General features: G+C 49.4%; 1 protein-coding gene across 4 annotated transcripts in view; it reads right to left on the bottom strand.

The window, feature by feature from the left end:
• Positions 1 to 139: 139 nt before the first annotated feature.
• Positions 140 to 22,837, bottom strand: part of KDM2B (lysine demethylase 2B) — a 106,216-nt gene continuing 83,518 nt past the window's right edge. For 3 of the 4 annotated variants that reach the window (XM_058422770.1, XM_058422771.1, XM_058422772.1), the window contains 9 exons: positions 15,955 to 16,179; positions 12,955 to 13,098; positions 8,366 to 8,453; positions 7,473 to 7,741; positions 4,574 to 5,250; positions 3,052 to 3,215; positions 2,448 to 2,609; positions 1,663 to 1,881; positions 140 to 1,400 (listed from right to left, as the gene is read on the bottom strand). In XM_058422770.1, coding sequence (XP_058278753.1) covers positions 1,219 to 1,400; positions 1,663 to 1,881; positions 2,448 to 2,609; positions 3,052 to 3,215; positions 4,574 to 5,250; positions 7,473 to 7,741; positions 8,366 to 8,453; positions 12,955 to 13,098; positions 15,955 to 16,179 — 2,130 coding nt within the window. In that variant the 3' untranslated portion in view covers positions 140 to 1,218. The remainder of the gene's footprint in view (positions 1,401 to 1,662; positions 1,882 to 2,447; positions 2,610 to 3,051; positions 3,216 to 4,573; positions 5,251 to 7,472; positions 7,742 to 8,365; positions 8,454 to 12,954; positions 13,099 to 15,954; positions 16,180 to 22,837) is intronic. The other variant, XM_040080518.2, reaches the window with a different exon arrangement.

Below are 22,837 nucleotides of genomic sequence, written 5' to 3' on the forward strand. Positions count from 1 at the left end.
GCTCAGTGATCCTGGAGCCTGACCTGGGCAGATGCCTGCCGGAGGAATGGCGATGTGGATGTAACAATGCCCTGGAAAACGCTCAGCGTCCCTGCAGCCTCTCCCCCCTGCCCCGACAGAAACGCGCAGAGCCAGCGCCTGTTTTTGTACAATTGTTTATACAAATTCAACAAAGGTAAAACTGCATCAGGAAGGTCTACGAAAACAACACCATACAACAATGGCACTTATGAATGCAGAATTTTACAATCAGGAAATAACCATGTTATAAACCTTAAATGAGAACTCAACTCACACTTCAAAGAAAGAGAGACTACGTTTGACCATTTATTCTACTGCTGGACTCACTGTATAAATTAATTTTATATTGAGTACAAGAGCTCATGCTACAGAGTGAAACCCTCCTATGTGCAAAAGCTGAAATTGGAATTTTTTTTAAAATTTTGAGAAAAAGGTGATTTCTATACAGATAAAAGTGTTTTACTTCAACTATAATTTACACCTTATTTCCACAACATGCTTATGTCACTTCTGAAGTATACAAAGCAGGATATAAACTTCCATTAAAACATGCTTTAAGTTGAAAGTATGAACCTACTTTTCCTGACCTGGGCACGTTTGTAGATAGATACTGCCTACGAAGTATAGGTTAAGTTCTCGCCTACCATAAGTAAAGATAAAAATTGGCAATCAAAACCAAAACACTGGTAATGCATTCAAACATTGCATAAATAATTTTTAAACAATTTTTGTACAAAAATAGTTCTGCATAATGTAAGATGTAACAAAACAAAACGTGTTAAGAAGGCAGAAATGCAGTGCGTGGTCCACTTAAATGACACCAACTTTTTTTTTTTCTTGTTTTAAGAAATGAAAAGCAGAAATCAAATTTACACTACCAAGCACATGCTGTGGTACTTTAAATAACAGTATTTCTTGGAGCTCAGTCCTCTTCCAGGGTGTGAACAATTATCATCGTTAACAGTCGCCTTATGAATTTGCATAAGAGCCAGTGCAGGACATCCCAGGTGGACTGAATTAGTGGCACAAGTTGAAATTCTTAACATGGGTAGTTTCACGTTGTTCTCTCCTCAACAAGAGTTGTAAAATCCAATCGCGGCATTTTCTGATATTCCAAGTTCCCAATTGAAAATAAAATCCCTACGTGTTCTTAGTCCCTTCCCCCCCCTCGCCCCAGTATTTACACAGGTCCTTTAACTAACTCAGTTTTTGCAGAAGTTTTTCTTCCACCTGCCCGAACTGGACACTTACGGACATCTCCGCTATGAACTGCTCACAGCCCTCCTTCGTCACTTGCTTGCAGTACCTCAGGTCGATCTGGCAGATGTTCCCACAACGTTTGAAGTAAGACAGGCACTGGTCAGTGACCTTATTGCAGTCTGGGGAGAGCAGAGGGGAGCAATTGAACACTGATTTTTTTCTCCAGCACGAGGAATCCCCAGCAGCTCCATCGCCCCTCCCCATCCCCCAGCTGTTGTGTAACCCACAGGATCAGGCCAGGCAGCCCAGATGTACAGAGCAGCGGTGCTGGAAAACCCCCCGGGAGGGTGAGCGTGGAGACAACAGCTCCTGGCAGCCGCGGGGCCATTCCCAGGGCAGGGGCTGGGTCAAAGGCCCCTGGCAGTTGCCCACATCCCTTACCTGATAAATTAATTTCCGTTAACGAATCCCGCGTGGTGGTTCCGACGGCGGTCAGCAGGTTAATAGACTGATCTGTCACGTGGTTACAGTAACTGAGATTGAGTTTGGAGAGCAGGGGCATGTGCCTGATGATGAGCCGCAGCGAAGCGTCCGTGATATCCAGCCCGGCCAGACGCAGCTCCACGATGTTCCGTAGCTTGCTCCGGTTGTCGATCTGACCTGCGAAGCAGAGGCACCGGGTCACTCCCAGAGCCCCAGCCCGCCCTGCCAACATCTGCAGCCTCTATGAAATGCACCGTGACACACAACGCTGCCGCCCTGGGGCAACTTCAGATGCTTTTGCCTGTCTGGAGCTTTGGAGAGAACATCAGCAGGAACACTTGTCTATTTTTGGAACAGGCGAGTGGACAAAGCCACCTCCTGATTTCAAAACAAAAGGGGATGAAAGTAACTGCAGGGGCCCAGCAGAATTACAAGTCAGGAATAAGCAGTAGGCCGTGCAGTGCATGCCAGAAAGCAGATCTGATTTGCTCAAAATTTCACCTGAGCTGAAATCCAGGCAAGTGTGGCATGACCCACAGAACTGCTCCTTCCCTGAACTGGAAGAAAGTGTTTCCATACTCCCTGAAGTATGGGAGCTGTTTCAGCCCAAAGAGAAGAAAGTCAGACACAAAACGGGCACAGTGGCTCAGAGGAGGGTTCAGCAGCCAGAGAACATCCCTGTCACCCTCCAAGGGGCACTAAGCACAGAACAGGCCCCATGGCTCGGGGCTCCCCCCCGTTACCTGGCCGGTTGTCCGTGGGCGGGGACAGGAGGTCTCTCATTTGTGCGTCTTTCAGCCCTTCCGCCCACTGCACGTCCAGAGTTCGCAGCAAGGGACAGCTGGAGCTACAAAGTGCCGACACTGCAATCCATGAGCACCCTGATAACAGCAGGTCCCGCAGACCTGCGGATACAGAACAGGTTGGAGCACCGTGACCTTCCCAGACACAGCCCAGTGACCCCCACTGGCACCCCCAGGCTGCTCTGAGCACGGCCCCCTCCTCCTGCCCAGCTCTCCATCCGTCCCACCCCTTGGAACCTCACTCCTTCCCCGGGTCCCCTCAGCCCTGTCCGCAGCTGAGGAATTTCATTTATTTACATTTTGTCACTTACTGGGCAAGACCTGCCTCAAATTATTTTAACTGAACATGTCAAGTAGTAACCAATCTTTTTTTTGGCTCATTTTAACCTGCTGATGCTTCATTTTTACACATCTCCAGCCCTTCTAGTAGAGTCTGCTCCTCTTCCAGGCCACCCCAGTCCCTGGAGACTTTCCCCAGAGATTGTTTAGATACAGTTTAGATACAGACTGGTTTGTGATTTGGTGATGGAGACACATCACTTACCTGGCAGTCTGTTGATAAGCCAACTCAGCTGCTTTTTAGATATATTTGTCCAGCTAAGATCAAGGGTTACAGGCTGTCTCCTAATAATGCCACTAAGCATAAGTGGAGTGATGGATTTACAATGGTTTAAATCTATTTTGGTCCATAATCTTTTGTCACAGCACCTACCCAAAAAGAAAAAAAAGCCAACAGCACTTAATTTGGCACTTGTTTGGATCTTGGTAAGGCTTTAAAAGGTGTCATTAAACAGTAGGAAAAACTTCAGCATTTAACTGAAAATGCAAAAATAAGGCCAAGTATTGCAAAGATAAACACAATCCCACACAATGTTACATAAGTTTCAAGTTTCTCCATCAAATATATCCTGCCATAAAGCACGGAATTACCTCCACAGAATTACAAGTGTCAACAACTTTGGATTCCATTTTAAGTCATCCCAGCACTTACTAAAATCCATTTTATAGCCTGAAGACAAGTCACCACTCCTTCCTTATATTTTGACTGTGAAGCCTGATTTATATAATATCCCCATTTCCTCTGTGTTTTCCTTATTTAAAACCAGTGGATTTGGGAAAACAGATCCTCCCTCTCCTGCCTATCCATGGGGATTATGTGTCTTTTTACTTTTTATGGTTCTCTAAGGGCACCAACACCAAGTCCTGATGAGTGTGCAGGAGTCTGTATTTTCTTTTTTTTTTTTTATAATTAGCAAATACTATTTTTAAGTAGAGAATGCATTTAGCAGGTTTCAGTGACACCAAGCAGCCCACGGAGGAGACACTCCACACACATCACCTCACGCTGAATTAGCAGCCTCTCCACTTAGTGCATGTTTTGTTAGCAGTGTTGGGAAGGAGCCTGTTCCTGTCTGTCTGTCCTTGCGCACAGCAGGAACCCGGGACAGGAGTCACCAGAGCCCCAAGGCTTCACTGAGGGGGTCACTGAAACCTCTAAAGCTGCACTAAAGCTGCTGCTGCTGTGCAGCCACAGCTGTGTCAGGGCCACACAGCAGCTGAGCACAAGGGACACGCTGTGAGCAAACACCATCAACAAAAGATTCCTCCAGAGCGTGCTCTGCTGGCACAGGAACAGGCCGGCTCTCCACGTACCCTGCACAGGAGACCATCAGCACAGCCCTCGTGAGAGGCACACGGTGGCATCCTCGCTATCTCAGTAGGTATTTAATAGCTGAACTGCACAAGTGCTGGCACTCAGGAGGTCCTGGGGCAGAATGACACCAAGACTGAGCCAGCCTGGCTGCTGCAGCAGCAGGAACACAGCGGTGTCTGACTCCGGCACAGGCGGCTGCGGAGCCCGGCAGGCTGACGCCCGGGCCCACACACACAGCTCCATCAGAAACGCTGCGAACTGCTGTTTGTGAGAAAGCAACCTGAGACCTGCCACTCCTGCCGGTCACCCCTTCTGCCTGGGCTACCAGAGCTCCAGGGACAGCCCACACCCCTGTCCCAGGAGACACCGGTGCCTCCATCACCCGCTGCCCTTCCGTGCCCGCCCTCCTTACCATCTGTTCCAGGTCTTGCAAACTCTCATACAGATGCACAAGTCTCTATGACTGAGGTAGCTAAAGACAGCCATCCAGACTTCCCTCTGCATCACGTGGGCTGCCCCGTCATCCAGGGGCAGCGAGTCCGGAGGGGGGCTGATGGGAGGTGGCCGGATGACGTGCCGCTCCATCTGGATGCACTTGGGGGGCGACAGCGAGGGCGGGGGCCGGGCGATTCCCCGGGGGGTGCTGCGCAGGCCGGGCATGAGCTGGTGGTGCCTCAGCTCCCGGGGAGTCCCGTTCAACCCTTTGCTGAACCTATGGAGTCTCTCGCTGTTGTTCAACGCGCGCTTGGGTTCCTCGTTCTCGCTCTCCGGTTCAGATTTGATGGGTTGGTGGTTCTCATTGGCAAGGCTGTTCTCGGTTTTTTGGATCTCCTGGTTAAGCTCTTTGCTGAGCTCCTTGCTCAGTTCCTTATTGGGAAGCCGCCTTTTCCTCCTCATCTTGAATTTCTTCTTGTCCCTGGGCTCGGCGCCCTCCGTGCTGGGCCCGGCTGTGGGCGAGCTGGACCGAGACTGGTCGCTGTCCTTGGACCTGGGGGGTGCTTCTGGCAGCTCATCCTCGGGCTCCTGCTTGAGGCGCCGCAGGGGTTTGATCATGGCAGTTCGGTCATCCGGGGCCTTCCACGATCGCCGCTGGAAGGAAGAGATGAGGGCTGAGTGTGGGAACGAGGCCGTGCTCGGCAGCGCTTCCAGCAGCGCTTCCCACGCGGATGCTCCGCACAGGAGCCCTGCCCGGGGCCGGGCCCCACCCACCCCAGCACCGGGGCGCAGCCACCGACCAAAGGTACCAAGGTCAGGAGCCAGCAGGGATGAGGAGTCCAGCTGTTGGCTCACTGGACTCCAGGAGTGATAAATGTACTGATTCATAGGGCAGACTCCTGCACGCTCCAGGGCCTTGCCCGTCTCCGAGTGGATCATTTACACACAGAAGAGCAGCAGCACACCGTGGACAGTTTTGTCCCCAGTGGGCCACAAGAACCCAGGCTCAGGCCACATCCGCTGGGCACCCACATCAAACACTGCCCAAATGCCCTCATGCCATGGCCAGAAGGGACATTCCCAAAACCTCTGGAATTGCAGCTGCAGGACACCCACAGCCTCCTTTAGATGCTCCTTTTCACTCAGCCAAACCCTGGCCTGCAGAACAGGGAATGCAACACCCCAGGACTGCACCTTCCTCCTGCCCCAGTCCCTGCTCCCAACAAACTGCTCTGCACTCGCTCCCACGCACTCACCCCCTCCGACTGACCCGCCTGTGAGACACAAACCAAAGCCTGGGAAGGCTTCAAGCCTAATCTGATCACCACAAGCAAGAAAGAAGTCACCAGCTGTTGAAATTAAATAGCTCTAATAAGGAGATCTGGACTGGCAAGGAGAAGGGACTGCTGTGAGCACACTTGTTGTGCCAGAGGACCCGTGCTTCTGCTTTCCCAGTGAACTAATTGGATCAAGGCAGTGGCCGTGTGCCCGAGTTTCAGCCCGCGGCACACGGCGGAGAAAGCTGATCACCCTGCCTTTAAATTAACATATTATAAAGGGAGAAGTCACAGTAAGTTAATGACAGGTTAGAATAAAAACATTACTGCACCAGCCCAGTGCAGCTCCCAGCACTCCTCACACAGGGCACTGATGGCTGCACTGGAATCCGGTGCCCATGCCAGGCTGTCAGAGCAGCGGTGTGCCAGGGCATCCCTAGCTCCCTCCAGGGTGTGCTGTGGGACAGGGGCAATATTCAACCACACACGGAGGGCCAAACATCAGTATTGGAACTGATTTTTATTCCCTGAGTCATCAAAACACAACTGGCTGCTGTATTTTAATACAGGACACCAGAAGAGAAAATATAAACCCAGACAGTGCAGCTGAACTATCCTGGAGGTAAAGGTTCCCATAAGAGAGAGAGAGACTCTGTAATTTCAAGATGTAAATGGGATAAAGTTTGCTTTCTCTTCTCCAAGTTTTAGCTGTTGGAAGAAAGAATAACCCAAACACATTTGCAGTGTTGTGTGGTAGTGTGGTGACCCACGGTGCCTTCATCACTGGGGGGAGTCCAAAGGGCTGGAAAAAGGGAAGCATGGCCAGCAAGTAGCTGTGCATCAACTGCTACTGTGAATGTTGCTCTCTCTCCACCAAAGCAGCCCAAATCCCTCCATTTGCCATCCTGCAGCATTCCCACTGTCCAGCCTTGCAGGACTGCCTGACTCCCACCCCTGGGAGCTCCACAGGAAACACCAGCCCAGCCACTGATTCTGATCTTACAGCCATCAGCCACTTTATAGTCAGGAGGCACAGAAAACTGGAGCCCTCACTTCTGCCTCTGCAAAGCAGCATTTCTGCAGATCCCAAGTGCCACACTTTGGAATCTAAATGAAAATACAGAGTGTCCCTGCCTGGCCCGAGAGCCCTGACTGTCATGTTCAGGCCCACAACTGCTAGGAGCAGCTCCTGCTCTCTGCAGGCACCCCAAGGTGTCTTTTCCAGAGGCTTCCCAGGGTGGCACAGCCCCAAATCAGCCCCAGAACAGCTGCCAGGCGCCACCACGTGGAGAGACATGAAAAGGCCTCCATGAAAAATTCATTTTCACCTTGTTCCCACTCGGAGCACCTTGTAAAGGCTTTTCAGTTAAAGTGGGTTTTCCGGTATCTTTAATAAAACAACGGCCATAGCCCAGTGCTTTCGGCCTCTGAACATCAACCTGACCCTGTTCAAGCCACCCTGTTCAGCGCAGCAGCTTTTACCAGAGCAGTAAAACATCGCAGTTCCTCTGGGAACAATGCGGGATTTGGGGCTGAGCTAAGCCAGGAGAGCAGAGACAGCAGCCCCAGGCAGCCCTCGAGCAGGGGGTTGTTCCTTACCCGCTTTCTCATCGTGGGTTCCTGGGATTTCTCGAATTTCCGTTTCCTCCACAGATGCACTTCGTCAGACTTTCTCCTCAGGATTGAGTCAACCGGAGCCTTTTTGGAATGTTCCTCCGATTTCCTCCTGGGAGTCTCCTCGCAGTCCCCTTTCCGTTTGGCAGCATCTGGCACTTCCTTGTTGTCTCTGTTAATTTTCTGCTCCTTCAGCAACGAGCCCGGGAGATTTGATGCGTATTTAAATCCTGGTCCGCGCTTTTGCTTGTACGCCAGAGAGACACAAAACACAAACCAACTTTATACCTTATGCATCTCCCAGCTCTTTAGGTTGCCACCAGCGCTCCAACGCTGGTGAGTTGGTCACTTTTTAACTCACAAAATGATTAGTAAGGAGTTAAAAGTTTTAATTTTCCTGAGGTTATTTTTCTAACTACACACTTGCAAGTGTCTGTCTCGGTCTGCAAAGAAATAATGTTTCACTAATTCCAAGAGACACTCCGGGTTTTGCATAATTGCTTGTGAATTTTTAATTTCAGGAATTTTCATTGTCAAAATTAACGTGCAGCAGAGCACAGAACTAACCTAAATATTCCCCAGGTGCTGGGTGAAGTGTTGGTACAAGTATACAAAAATTATTGAAGAACAGAAAGGTGTGAGCTTGTCTCCTTCAACTCACAGAATCATCATGGAATGAACCACACAAGCCTGGAACTGGGTTGGTAGGGACCCTAAAGATCACCTCATTCCAACCCCCCACCATAGGGAATTAAGGACAAAACCTGAATTGAGCACAAAACCTGAAGCTGGTATTGGGCTGAAGTCTATCTGCAAGCCAGAGGGAACGCTTAAGGTTTTGTATCTCATTCCAGCACCACTTATTCCCATTAAACTCACTTTTCCAGTTTTCCCTGCGTGGTTGCACTTTGGACACTCCCAGCAGTTCGGCAGCTCATCGTTAACCACACCATCCGATTCCTTCACCTGTGGAGACACAACCATTCACAACGGTGTGCACAAGGCTGCAGGAAGGTGAGGATCATTCCAAGGCACGTTGTACAGCTCCCTGTTTTCTGGCATGGACTGCAGCCCTCCCAGGGCAGCAGAGGCAGCGTCCTGCGGGTGCTGAGCAGGCCCTGGGTGCTGCCCAGCCACCCCTCGGGGAGGGAGGGACGCTGGCCAAACTCATCTGACAAAAGGCTCAGCTCTGGGCTTTCCAGGAGGTCAGTGACAATCCCAGTTCACACACTCTGCTCTTAGAACTACAACAGAAAACACCTCGAGAGCCCCAACAACCCCCCAGAGCCAGGGCTGCCATTGCACCGTGTCCAAACACCCTCCCACAGCTCAGCTTTGCAAAGCCCGGTCCTGTGTCCCCCCTGGAGAGGAGCCTTATTCCCTCCAAGGCAGGGTTCTCACATACATTAATCCCACGGGCATTTTTAGCAGCACAGCACCCTGCACTGTAATCAAGTGTTCCTTAAAATACTTTTCTTTCAGGATCAGAACTAGCAGTCCCAGGCTGCAGCCCGTGTGCCAGTGGGATGGTGGCTGCCAAGGCAGCTCGGAACAGGCACGTTTCACGTTTGTCCACAGGAACGGACACAGAGAGACGTTTCCAGGGCTTCTCACAGCCCCAGATCCTCAGTCAGGGTAAGGGAGAGAAAGGCTGATGGCTTCACTACCTCCAACACTGACATTCTGCTTTCTGAAAGAAACTTCTGCTCAGTGTTGTTAAACTCCAGCCAAAGCACAATTCTGCCCTACACAGCTGGAATGCTTCTCACTCCTGGATTTTCACATAGGAGCCTGGAGTGCTCTCCAGACAGGGAACAGGCATTTCAGAAAAGACATTTCTGTGAATGAAAGGCAGAGTTAAGATACACCCTCCACACAGACACACTCACTGATGGCACAGTCCCACTTAAGGGTTTTGTTACATATTCAGAAATAAAAAAATTGGGGAAAAAAAGAGAAAAATATTGACTTATTTCTATTGTAGACAACAAAAACATGCTGCTGTCCAGACTAACAGCTGGGCACTGGCGGCAGCAGTGTGGCTGCAGGAGACAGGAACAAGCACGGGCAGGGATCTGCAGATTTTTCATATTTCTGAAACATTTTCTCCTCTCCTCCCAGCGCAGGGAAAAGGCACTGGCTGTGCAGGAGCAAGCCCTTGGATTTAGGAACTGCTTCCTCAAGTCCCTGAGCCAGACAGCAGCCATTCTAGTTTCACCATCCAGTGAGAGTGATGACATGTCAGTCTCTCAGCAAGACTCCTGGAGTTAATAAATAAGTAAATGAAGTGGGCAGAATTTAAATACTGGTTTTATCACAACTGTGTGCCTTTGAACCTTCTTTCCCATGGTAGGTGTAAGATACTCCAGGAGCTGTTGTATACATCTCTGCCTCGGGGGAACAATTCCTGGCCCGAGCCCAAGTTGGGAACAAGTTATTTCCCGCACTGAATATAGAACAAGTGCTGCTGAAGGGAAAGCATTACAGCTCTGTCCCTTCTGTGAAGTTTAAGGAACTGAACAGATGTGAGGAACTGTAAGCAAACTAATTAGACACACACAAACCTGCCACTGAATCTGTCCCAAGCCTTTCAGGCTGGGTGGGAGCCAGTTCTGAGTGTTTGCTGCAAACAGCAGGTGGGTGTCTGAGGCACAGCGTGAGGCGTCACAGAAACCTACCTGCAGCACGAGGTCAGCAGCTCGGATCTGAACACGAGACCTCGTGCTGGGGACTCCACTTGGGAGGGATGTGGAGATCCCAGGATGCTGATCTGGCATCCCTAAGGGAGAGCCACGAATTCTGGCAGTGCCCAGACTGAGACAGGCAGTGAGACACACCTGGCCTGAAGCTGTGCTGGAAAAGACTTTTTATCTCTGCTGCTTTGACAAGGCACCTAAATAGTCGCTTCCATTGTTATCGCTACATTCGGCTGAGATGAGAAAGAACAGGCTCCTAGTGGAGAAAGGAACCCATCTTCCCTAAGGAAACAGCATCAGATGCTGCACTCAGACATGCTAGCCAGCAATACCAGCAATTTCAGATGAAGCAAGAAGAATTCACCACTCTTGGTTCATCTCAAACACTGTGTAACAACACAAGGCAGCGTTCATCCCAAAATATCATGAGCTCCCTCTGGAAGCAGTGCTGTGCTTGCGAAACTCTCACCAAGATCATTTTCATAAGAAACCCGTTCAGCAAAACAAGCATTTGTGTTGGTGTGGTATTTTCAAAGAAAGGAGCAGGTCAGGAAGCTCCTGTGACACTTGTGAGCACAGGGAACATCCTGGCTGTCCCCAGCACAGCTTCAGCACCAGCACTGCCAGTGCTCTGGTAGCCAGGGCCCCCCCTGAAGCCCCTCAAGGCTCAATGTGCCAGGGCACAGACATGCCTGAGCCACCCTGAATTTAACTCCTCAGACAGGTCCCTCTGGCACTGCTGTTTCAAGGAGAAAACCCCCAGAACATGTACAGCCTAATCAGGGAGCTGGAAGAGGATGGACCTCAAACCAAACCAACCTGCCCTGGAGAATAAACCACTCCCTGCATGCACCAAATGACTCCACAAGCTCTGCGAGATGCATCTTGGAGGGAATTCACTCCACATGGGAATGATCCAGGAAAGGAGATCTGCCCTTCACTGAGCCAGTCTATTCCAGTCTCCCCCAGTAGCACATTTGGCAGACACTGAGCTGCAGATGACCAGCAGTTCACATGGTGCCATTTCCCAAGTGGGACAGGAAGGGACTTTCCCTCGTGGGCAGCGGAAGCAGCTGCCCTGGGGCTGGGGCTGCATCAAAGGCCATTTATGGGCTCCATCCTCAGGGCTCAAGGGCTTGAGCAACATGTAAACATGGCAAAAGGTTTCTGTCTTGCAGGAAATCATGGAACCTGGGAGTAAAGAGCAAGGAAGGATCCAAGGGAAAGGCTCCATTGTCCTTTTGCTGTTCCCCTGAGCAGTCTCATTTCACCTTCCAAGATGATTCTGAAATTCTACCAGCGCTCTTTTGCCTCAGGAAATAAACAGCACCAGTTACAATTTACCCACCATTTCAGCTCAGCAGAAGCACTAAGAAATCAAAATACAAGACACACAAGGCACACAGTAAATCTCCCAGTGCTTAATTGTCAGGAACACCCAAAGCAACGCCGTTCCTAGTTACCAAAAGAACACTCAGAACACCACGCATGTGCAAGAGAACAAACAGCACCTGCCTGACTTCACAGATCTGACCCACATCCTGTACTAGTCCCAAATGTAGTATGGGGAGAGGAAATCATACCTGAGCTGCCACTAGAGTTCAGCTGTCCTCTGAACTCAGCCCTGAGGTGCCACTGACACTGCAAAGACAGAGATGGGGGTGCACAGGGCACTTCCAGCAAGGGTTGGAACAGCAATAATTAAGGTACCTCTGCAAATGAGCAGCTCCTTCCTCTGCTTCATCAGCCTCCAAAGTTTTGTTTTAAGCAGAGCCAAACAAGCAAAGCTCCTTTTCAGAGCCCATCTGTGGCAGGAACTGAGCACCAGCTCCATGAATCAGGAGGAAGGCAGAGCTCTGGTTTGCCAGCTCCCCACGTTCTGCTCTAATAAATGACAGCGCAGAGCTTGGTGCAGGACCACGCTGAGCTCTGGAGAAATGAGAGGCCAGGAGAGCTTCACCCCAGGCCTGCATAAGGAACACACACACCTCTCCTCCCAGACACCCCAGCAGGGCCCAAACGCTGCTTTCTGGGGCACGGTGTGTCAGAACACATTTGCTTTGCCAAATCACTTTAACCATAAACAAAGCAGCAACAGGAAATGGCTGATCAGCTGAAAGAAACCAGCTCTGGAGAAAGGCAGCTTCTAAATGCTAATGCAGGAAGATATGCCCAAAATGACACTTTTGTTACCAGCAAAGAATACAGCTGCTCACAGGACTCAAGTCAGCCAAGGGTGAGCACTCCTGCAGCCTGACACTCGCTCAGGCTCTTCCCCAGAGCTGCACTCCTGCTCCAACACTTGCTCCTAACACCTTTGGAGCCAGCTGCCACCCCAAGGCACATCTGTGCCTGCACCTACACGAGCAGCCAACTGCTCATCTGTGCTTTGTGGGACTCGGGAAGAAGCTGCTGACATGGACTTGGGAATATCTCACCCTGAAGTGCAGGCAGTTTGCTCTGCCTCCCCCATCCCAACTGAAACACCTGACTTCTTTAAACAAGGGGCAAAAAGAAAGAAACAAACCCACAAGATCCTGGCATGCACACACACTCAGGGGATGTCAAAGCCAGGGAGTGCTGGTACACCAAGGACCCTGCCTGCTGCTCAGGGCTGTGCGTGCCACAGATCTCACCCTGCTCCTCACACCGTACTCGTCTGTCCAAAAACTAAAACATAAAAGCTTCCCCATTTCTGTGCACCACTTTTACATTAAGGTGATAACTAATTCAGCTTTTGTTTCCAACATGTATCACATCCTTGTACTCACCTTAAGGCATCCTGGGTGTATGATTTCATTACAAATGGAGCATTCCATTAGCATGAGATTAAACTTGCTCTCCTCCTCTTCCACAGTGTCCTCTTTCCCAGCTTCTCCACACACCAGACACACAGCGGTATGAGGCAGCACGGGCTGTTTATGTATCAGAAAGAACTGATCAAGACATGGCAGACATGGAAACATGAGAGTTCAATGTGCATTTACAGGATCCTCACTTCAAAGAGGAGATAAATGGGGATTAATTATACAAACTGACATGAGGCAAAAAACGCTGATAAATTAGGGCTGGGTACCAGACCAAGCTCCACAGGACACGTTTCACCCAAGTGCCCTCCCTGCAGCAATACAGGTTCAGGGAGCATTACTGGGATGGATGAAAATGCATTTTTGGTGGGTTCCTTGAGTCTGTGAGCTGACACAGCCATTGGCATGCAAGTCACTTCACCAGTGTACAATGGGAGGGGGAAGAAGCAACCTAGAACATCACTATTCACATCCATTAGGCTTCACAATCTGAGTAGCAATTTGGCAGCTCCTCTGTTTTACAGGCAGGGCAGACAGATGTTATGGGACCTGATCCAGGTCTCACAGCAAGCCCACAACAGAACCAAGAACAGACCTTTTCCTGACTGGCAGTCCATTATTCAGGGCCCTGCTCCCAACCTGAGCACTGCAAAGAGCTCTGCTTACTCAGAAAGAGGATTCTCTCCTGCAAGTGTCACAAGTGAGATCACACAGATTTTTTTTCTTTCAGAAAGGGAACTGCAGCATCTCACATACCTGTCACCCATGTCAAAGCATTGAATGCCACTCTAATTAAAAAGCCATTTTTTTGCTAATGATTAACAAAATGCTGGTTTGCAGCAATAAGGTATAAACCTCATTACAAAAAAGGAAAGGGAGATCCTAAGCTGCCCACAAAGTGCAATCGATTTAGGCAGCCAGTCTTTAACTATTACACAGCCAGGGGCAGAGATGGGGCTTTTCCCAGCAAGGATCTCTCGTGGATGGAGTGAATAAATCCCTAAGAGAATACCTGCACACCAACCCAAGTTTCAGCATCATCAGCACATCCTTCATCAAGTTTCAGGCAGGGAAAGCCCAGCTGCAGTGAGCCACTGGATCACAGAGCATCTTGCAAACAGCTGTACAGCTTTTCTTGCTGGGAGCAAGGGTGCCCAGGCAATCTCCTCCGTGCCACCACCGCCTCTGTCCCCCTGCTGGGCTGGAACAGCAGCTGTGGTGGCACAAGGTGCCCTCTCAGACCCATTCCATGCAATGTCCCAGCACCCGTGCTTCCCTTCCTGATGGAACTGGTGATGCAGAGGAGGTTCCTGCTCTCTGAACAGCACTACCACAGGCTCTCTGAAGGTTTCTGAGCTTAATGAAAGTCTGCCTAGTTAATATTGTCAGTGTTATTAACCAAGGGCAAGCACAATCCCAGAACTGTTGGGGTCTTTACTTCTATACAGCTTCAGCATCTTGCAGGATTTCGGTATTTTTTGGTACCACAATATATCATTGCTGAACCGTCAGAGAACAAGAGCAAAGCCAATGGGATTGCTTACAGGAATGTAAAGCACCCTGAAAGCTATGACACTTCAACTCTTTAATTTTCTGGGCATTTTTTGCTTTAAGAATTTGTAATAGTCTCCCTGATATTTGCACCAACCTAGAAAGTGCAGAGAAGTCACTGTCAGTGTGTGTGAGGGTGGGACAAGTAATTAGAGACCCCTGGCTCCCTCTGTCCTAACTGAAAGGAAAACTCTAGGCACCAAGAAGACAAATAAAACTTCATTGGAAGATAGGATGACTACACCCAGCTAGAAGAGAACCCAGATCATCTCCAAAAGGCTCAGCCTGTGTTACAGACAGTGGAACAGCTTAGTATGAAAGTTTCCTTCATCAGTGAGGATGAGAAAGCACACTGCAGCCCTAATTTAATCCTTCCACTAAAAAGGCAGCATGATTTCACTATTTCTTGCCCCTGGAGAATAATAAATTCTTCATCCATGCTGTTCAATTCATGCCACACTCCAGGAAATCAAGTGTTCAAAGAAAAGACACTTGAGCTGCAAAAGCACTCTGCAGAAAGGTGGATATTCCGTGTGCTTTACTGAAAGATCCAGCAGCGCTGAACCCAATCCTCTGTGTCAGGAACAGCGCACAGCTTGGCACAGGACATGGAGTGAGCTACCAGGAGCAACTACTGGAAACCTAAAGTGCTTATCAGTTTTTTTATCAGTGTCAGGTGAAGTCATTTAATCCCTCCACTTTGGTCATCTCCTAAGAATTCGAAGAAAAACGCCCAAATACTAAGTGAAGGGAACTGTAAGGAGAGAAATCAGTATAGATAGGGTGATATTTCAGTTATGAATAAACAACATTCCTTTCCTTAAAAAAACAACAACATAAGAAAACCAAACCCATAACAACAGCATAAATGAGATCTCCTCAAGAATTAAAATAAAAACTAAAGCTGATTTTTAGCCTTGAACTGAGTTGCTGCAGACATGAGACCTGAGAAGAAGCTCCACAAGTCAGCATGGCAGCTACAGATTCAAAAGCTTCTTGAACAACTTAATGGAAGATTAATCTGTCAATATTTGTTAAATAGAAAGCTACCACTCGTGACTCAAGAAGCTCCTAAGTAATGTATCACAGGAGCCCAGGAAAGCGACTGCCTGCTCGCCCTGTTCTGATGCTCTTTCCCCGACAGCTATCTCCAGTCCCTGAGGAAGACAAGACCCTGGACTGATGGCTCTGCCTCATCCAGATCAGACCCTCTGCTCTATGCCTAAGTACCAGCAAACAAACTGAAATTCAGGTCTCGGGGAGCCTGGGGCTGGGGTCATCAACACCAGAATCTTGGAGGCTGCCAGTCAAGGATTTCTCACATCCTAACTTATGTGGGTAACACGGCAAAGATGATTACAGGGCAACAGCTCTCAGGAAATTCCAACGAGCTGCAGGCCCAGGAACACTTACAGCGATGCACTGCCTCATGATGCAGGACTGCTTCATCCTGCCGGGGCCCCCGAACTTCTTCATGTCCTTGCAGAAGTGGCACTCGCCGCACTCGGTCCGCAGACACGCCTCGCACTTGCGGCATCGCGTCCTCCGCCGCCGCGCGCCCGCCGTGCTCCGGTTGGCCGCGAGCTTCACCGCAGAGGCAGCGCCCAGCTTCCCCTTGGGCCGCCCCACTGCCCTGTTCTGGAAGAGACAAACACACACAGGGTCAGCTGCGCGTCCCACCTCCCTCTGAGCTCCGGGGAAAACCGAGCGGTGTTACGGGAGTGACGCACACAGGTAATGCTCAGCGGATGTAAGTGAACGCTCCCAGATGTAAAGGAGTCCCATCCCAGAAAGGATGTGTTGTAAAAGAATACAGAAGCCAGGACACAAATGACAGGTCCCAAAGCCAGAGCAAGCCCGTTTCAACAGGAGGGCAGGGAGAAGACACTTAGGCACAGCTCAACACAAGATCAAGTCCCAAGTGAGGTGCTTGGCTTGGGTCAATAGATGACCTGTGCCAGTGCTGAGCTCTTGGCTAGAGACATCTTAGATTTGAGCTCAGGTTAAGCCAGAAGGACTTCCTCAATCCCTCAGTCATATCCCTAAAAAAAGCAGGAGAATATGAACTACTGCCAAGCAATAAAGTAGGAAATAAAACACAAATGCTACAAAACCCTTCCAAGGTAGCTCCCCTCCTATCCAACACTAGCGAGCGCTCAAAAATAGAACACCAACTGATGATGTGCAAAGGCTAAAAAGGGCATCCCAGGTCTAGATTTCAATGACCTTTAAGACAGAAGCTAAAGGAGCATGAAAAGATTTGCAATGATTAGGTTAACTGCAACATTCACTCTGGACATCCAAATTCCGTGTTCTCATCAGAAACTCCCTTGTTATACACAAGAACCTACAGCTCAAGCCAAACATCACTAAATACCATGTAACTGTACGGGGCTAATTATGCAAGAACTGGCTTGGCTCATGCTGACCCCTGACAGCTTTCTCCATAAAGATGGTAACAACACGACCACGAAGTCCATCTGGTTTACCCTTTATACCGCTCTTCCATTTTCTGCACATGACCAACATGACCAGTTTCACCTTCTGTTCCTGTTGAATTCCAGGCAATCACCAAGGCTGTAAGGAGCCATGGAGAAATTCCACCAGTTTTCACAAGAAAAGACGTGGAAACATTGCACTTGATTGTACAAGAGCTTCCCCAAGCGCCCTGCTGTACAACCCTGAAGAGAAGCCATGCTGCAGCGTAGCTGATCTTCCTCCCAGCTGACTTAGCAAAGCTCCAGTGACTTTCTCTAAACTGCAGAGAAGTGCTGATATTTTAACTGCCTCCATCCCAGGAATCTCAGTGCTGGGAGAGTGAGGAAGTCAGGAGCTAGACCCCATAAGCTCCCTCTCCTACAGGCTGGCTATCGTTACTGAGGTGGGAGAATACACTGCTTAGTCCATGAGGCTGCAGAGATTTCTGCAAAGTTCTTAGTTCCACTCCTCTGAACAGATTTTGTTCCGTGTGCAGGTTGAATCTCACCGTGCTGTGCGAACACGGACGAGCTTCCTTCCCATCCGCACCCGCAGCAGCCGCATGGATTTCGGATCAATGTCAGACACTCTAAAGAATAAATATTTACCTTCTAGACCAACTTTCCAGCCTCTCAAGGATAAAGTCGGCCCTGGCAGGACTGGCTTAGAGGCAACCTAGATAAGAGATAATTTTCTTCCTCGGCATGAATCACTCCTCCATTCTATTAGAGTCTCCTTTAGCTAGGAAGGGAGGCGAGACACAAACCAAAGGCTGGATATCAGCGGGAACATGTTAAACCAAAACATGCACAACAACCTTGGCAGCTCCCCTTGGACAAGAGCACATGGAAGATTCTGTGTGAGCACCTGACTCCTACCCACTGGGAAGCAACATGATTAAGTTCGAGGCAAACAACAGCTAAGACACCGTGAGAACGCTGTTTTTAAATGCTTTCAAGGAAAAATCAAACTCTGTACTTTTCCAGCTGAAAGACAACTCCTGCTTCTGGCACAGTAATACGAGCCAAGTCCTAATTCTGAGGACAACAGTTTAAGTGCCAGGACACTGCAAAGACGCGAGTGATAAAAAGGCATCGCTTGAACACAGAATTTGAGAATCCTAAAAAACCCACAAAAGCAGGAAGGTGAAAGTACAAGAACAAGGCTGAAGTCAGACACACCGCACAACTCAGGTTTTCCTCCAGACACCACCAGAACACAGCAGAGGTGCAGACCTCCATCTCACTGTATGGAACAGTGACATTTCTTACCTACCCAGACCTCTTCGCTGCTCGTTAGCAAATTGTTCTGGCTGGGTTTGTACTAATTTACCAACCAACCAATCCTCAATCCAAGCCACGTTTTCACTCCAGGATGTCGCAGCCAGCAAGGCTAGAGAGGCCTTGCAGGAATTCCCATTCGTATCTAGTTTCAAGGGGCTCCAAAAGTGGTCGCTTAAAAACCTCCACAGAAGAAAATCTGGCCTGTGGGTTCCTCCCAGAAAGGGGCTGGGATTCAAGGGGGTAGAAGGAGCCTCCAACATGGCTTGGGGTTTATTTAGCACATGGCAGACAGCCAGATAAATTCCAGGTCGATGTTAGTGAGGAGATGCTGCAGGATTTCCAGCTCAAGCTGCAGTTTTAAAACATACCAGCCCTGGTAAGGAGACTGGGTAAAATCTCCTTCACAGCTCCTGTCCCCATCTCTGCACTGCCCCTTGCCACCCTCCCAGCACAACTCCAGGAATTTGTCTTGCAAATAACGAGCACATGTTCGGGGATGGCAGCACTCCTTACTGGCTTTAGCACAGCGACCAGCAAACAGCAGCTCCACGGCCTGAGGCCCAGGACTGAGTGTCACACCGAGCTCCAGGTTCTAGGCTGGCACAATCTCACTGCTGTGCAGGGGACTCCACCATCTCCTTTCCCAAGGAGATGCAACCCTCAAGCACAGCCTGGGCCTGCTGACTCTGTAGCCCCCCACAGCCATCCCTGAGAACCATCACAGAAACAAAGATTGCACCAAACTCGAAGATTATTTTTTTCCCTTTAAACCTTACAGCAGAAGCCAGGGAGCTGAGACAGAGCCTGCCTGGAATACCAGCACCAGCCACCCACTGTGTTCCCCAGTACCTCCACAAAAACTGTGCTCATAACTTCTGTGGCCACAGCAAGTCTTCAAAAGAGAGGCAGGGGGATGCTGAAGTGGTGACAGCCAAGCTCTCAACAAAGGGAGAGCAAGCAGCTGCTGAAATGCGTTAGGATTAATATCTTAAATCCGTATCTTTATTACACTGAAACCTAGGAAGCTGGTGGACTCGCACTGCCTTCTACACACATGAACAGGACACCCTGCTCGTTTTTTTCCTTTTGTGGGATTTTTTTTGGTGCTCTCCACATTACTGCTATGACACACAAAGGTAACTTGCTCGTGTCCCCGAAGCAGACACAGCACCTGGGCACGGGGGGTTAATGTGGGCCATCACATGAGCTGTCCTATGCACTACAAAACCATTTACAAGTCATGAAGCTGGGCTCACCCTCCCACACCACAGTGCTTAAACATGCCCACTCCTCCAACAGGAAATGGACTGCAGTGATTTTCTGAAGTGCTGGCCTCCTACAGACCCCAGCAAATTCAACAAGCTCCAGTTGGACAGCAATTAGGGGATTAGGTGGGGTGGTCTCAACAGGGCTGTGCAGATTTGGGAATAAGCTCAGGTACAACATTCACGGTTCTAAACCAATCCCAGGAAATGAGCTACCTGGAAGTCTCTGCTCAGAACATGAGTTTATCCTGGTTATGGACAAACATTTGGCTGCTGGGCACTTTCCACTGCCTATTTACAGGTACCTCAGCAGACTTTTCACGTGTCCCAGCCCTGTTCAGCTGTCACAAAAAAACCAACCGGGGTCAGAAGGACCAGAGGCACTAAGGAAGGGCCCTGAGCACAACCCTTACTGCAACAGAAACATAACGCTGATGTTTACAGCAGCAAATTTCTAACGTTCATAATTACAAAGAACAAGTCAAAAGACCCCGGGCAAACAAAAAATACCGTGAACATCAAGCCATGGAGAAAACACTGCAAGAGCTATCAGCCATTAAATGGATCATTAAGTAGGTGCTGATGTTCCCCAGCTGCTGTCCCAACACCAACTGGGATCTGCTGGAGATGTCACCAGGCAACTCCACATACAAACTCCTCCACCCTGGAGAGGATGATCAGCTGACCCTGTGACCAAGTCCAGAAGGAGGGAGGTCCTGGTTCTCGAAGCAAGGCTGACTAAGTCTGCAGCCTCGAAACAAGCTCTTCTGCAAGTGGCCTTTACCTGAGCACGGCTCTTACTCCACCACTCCGCTTCAGTGACCTGCTTAAACTGCTGCCAGCAGCACCAACCCACTATTTCAGACTCAACATCTCCAAGAAAAACCCAGACAAGTGTGGGGCTGTTCTGAAGGGCTTCTCAGGGGGGCAGGTCAGTGAGACCCTGAAGCACTTCAACCAAGTACAATCTGAACAGCTCACGCAGTATCCATGGTGTACATCTCCCCTAGACAAGACCTTTTATGTGTGCAGTGTTCACTGCTTCAAGGCACTGTGCCACACAAATATATCCCTTGCATTTGCAAGACAGTGGTGATTTCCTTCTGTAACACATGGACAAATTCTGATTATTCTCATTTACACAATCACAACTGCACCCAAAGATGAGAATCCAGGACTTGTCAGGTGCCAGTCCTGAGCTTAGAGCTTTATGTGGCACTGCATCCCAGTGCAATTGTTTTAACAGAATTAGGATAGCCAAATCTAACTACCACTTGTCTCTTTAGAAGGTCTGATAAATAAACACTAAGGGAGAATAATTTTTTACAGAAGCCACATGCATTAACCCATAATTTGTAACTGCTGTCACCTAAAACACCACCCTAAAGGGGCTGGGTCATAGGCAACACTGGGCACTGGAGACACCCACAGGGTGGCACAGCAAAGGCTTCTGGTGAGTTGTGTCTTTGTCCTTTCCCACAGCACCAGAGGTGCATTTTCCCATCCAAACAGGGTGCAAGTTCTGGAGGACACAACTCCTTTGTGCTGCCCACGGCAGTGAGCAGCACTGTCCCCTCCTGCTCCAGTGCCACATCCCTCTCCCAGCCTCCTCATGCAGGGAGTTCTGGTGTTCCTGCAGGAAACCCAGTCAAACTGACAATTCCAGCAGAGGTGCAGACCAGGTAACTCTACATTAACCCCAAAACACTGGGGTTGGCTGCCTGGCAGGGTCGGCCTGACACACTCACACTGCCAGGCCCTACACAATCACACAACTTTTAAGGTTGGAAAGACCTCGAGGATCGTGGAGTCCAACCATTAACGCAGCACTGCCACGTTCACCACCGCTCCACGTCCCCAAGTGCCACATCCACACGTATTTTTAACACTTCCATAGACCAAGATTCCACCACTTCCCTGAGGAGCCTGGGAATAATCACAACCAAGTCAACAGTTCCTCTGTATTAAACCCTTATGTCTGTTCAGCAATTAACAGAAACCCTTCTCAAAGGAAGAACTCAGAGGAAGAAGGAAGGACAGGATGATGTAACTGCAGGAATGCAGTGGGGCCAAGGAAGAAGCTAGAGTAAGAGAGCAAAAACTCCCACCAATGCCAATAACATCCTTAAAAGTTGTATTAACTGAAGAGCACACGCCAACACCACGGATCATGTCTGACTAAAGCCTATCTGCCCAAAAATCTGCACATGCAAACTCCAGGAGAGCTGTTTTCCTCTCACAGTGAGTGTTTAGTTAATCACCCTCCTTCAGAATACACTCCTGCTGGGGTGGAGGTGTCTTGCAAGTCCAAGGTCCCTCATTAAACAAGCAGCATCAGAGGGAAGGGGAAGGCACTGGAACTTTTTCAATCCCAGCCATCCCAAATCAGCATTAATCCTCTCCAGATGTTCCCTGCCACCATCTCTTCCAGTTCATACCTACAAAATCCTCTTCTACCACAACCAAAGTAGCTCCTAGTGACCCTTTCAGGTGACCAAAGAGAGTTCACATTACTGAATCAGACTCATTTCCCACAAGAAAACAAGAAGAATATAAAGTTTATATTTTGCAGGTTCATCTGGGTGTTAATGACACTCCAGCAGCTTTTCTGCCAACATAGCAGTGTTGTTTAGGGTGTGACAAACTGGCACATCAGTGCCAACACCAGTGCCCCTGTTTATTTTCCTCTGGTGGTGAGGAGGCAGAAGTTAGGCCTGGAGGGTGGAATAAGATATATTGGCAAAAATATGCTTTGGGAGATAAGCTGCATCAAAAGTAGGAGCTCTTAAAAACAAAGACACCAGTAAGTTCCACAGACTTGGGGCACAAGGCAGCTTTTTTTACTGCTGCTTCAGGACGAATCCCCCTGCCCCAGCCAGGGGCAGCTTCCTCTGTTTACACACAGTGAAGTGCCACAGTCAGAAATCCAATTTCTTCACACCAGGAGCGTCACAGCAACCTGGTGGGCTGGGGCAGGTGCTGCCCACCCCAACAGCTCAGGACACAGCCCCAGCATCCAAACACTCCCCAGCCCCCAGCGCTGCTGCCAACTACCACGAGTGCAGTAAATCCTGCACTGCTCTGTGCTGCAAAACCCCGCAGTCTTTTTGCCTTCTTCGTTTAGACACAGGCCAGGGAAAGAGGAATGAAAGTCAGCATAAAAAGTGACAAAACCCGCAGCTTCTACCCAAGCATTGAAATTGTGCTGTTCAACTGCACCTTTAGAGGTGAAGCCTTTTTCACCTGTTACACACAAGGGCTGTCGCAGTA

This window comes from Hirundo rustica, chromosome 17 (assembly GCF_015227805.2).
Source record: "Hirundo rustica isolate bHirRus1 chromosome 17, bHirRus1.pri.v3, whole genome shotgun sequence".
Classification (NCBI taxonomy): Eukaryota; Metazoa; Chordata; class Aves; order Passeriformes; family Hirundinidae; genus Hirundo; species Hirundo rustica.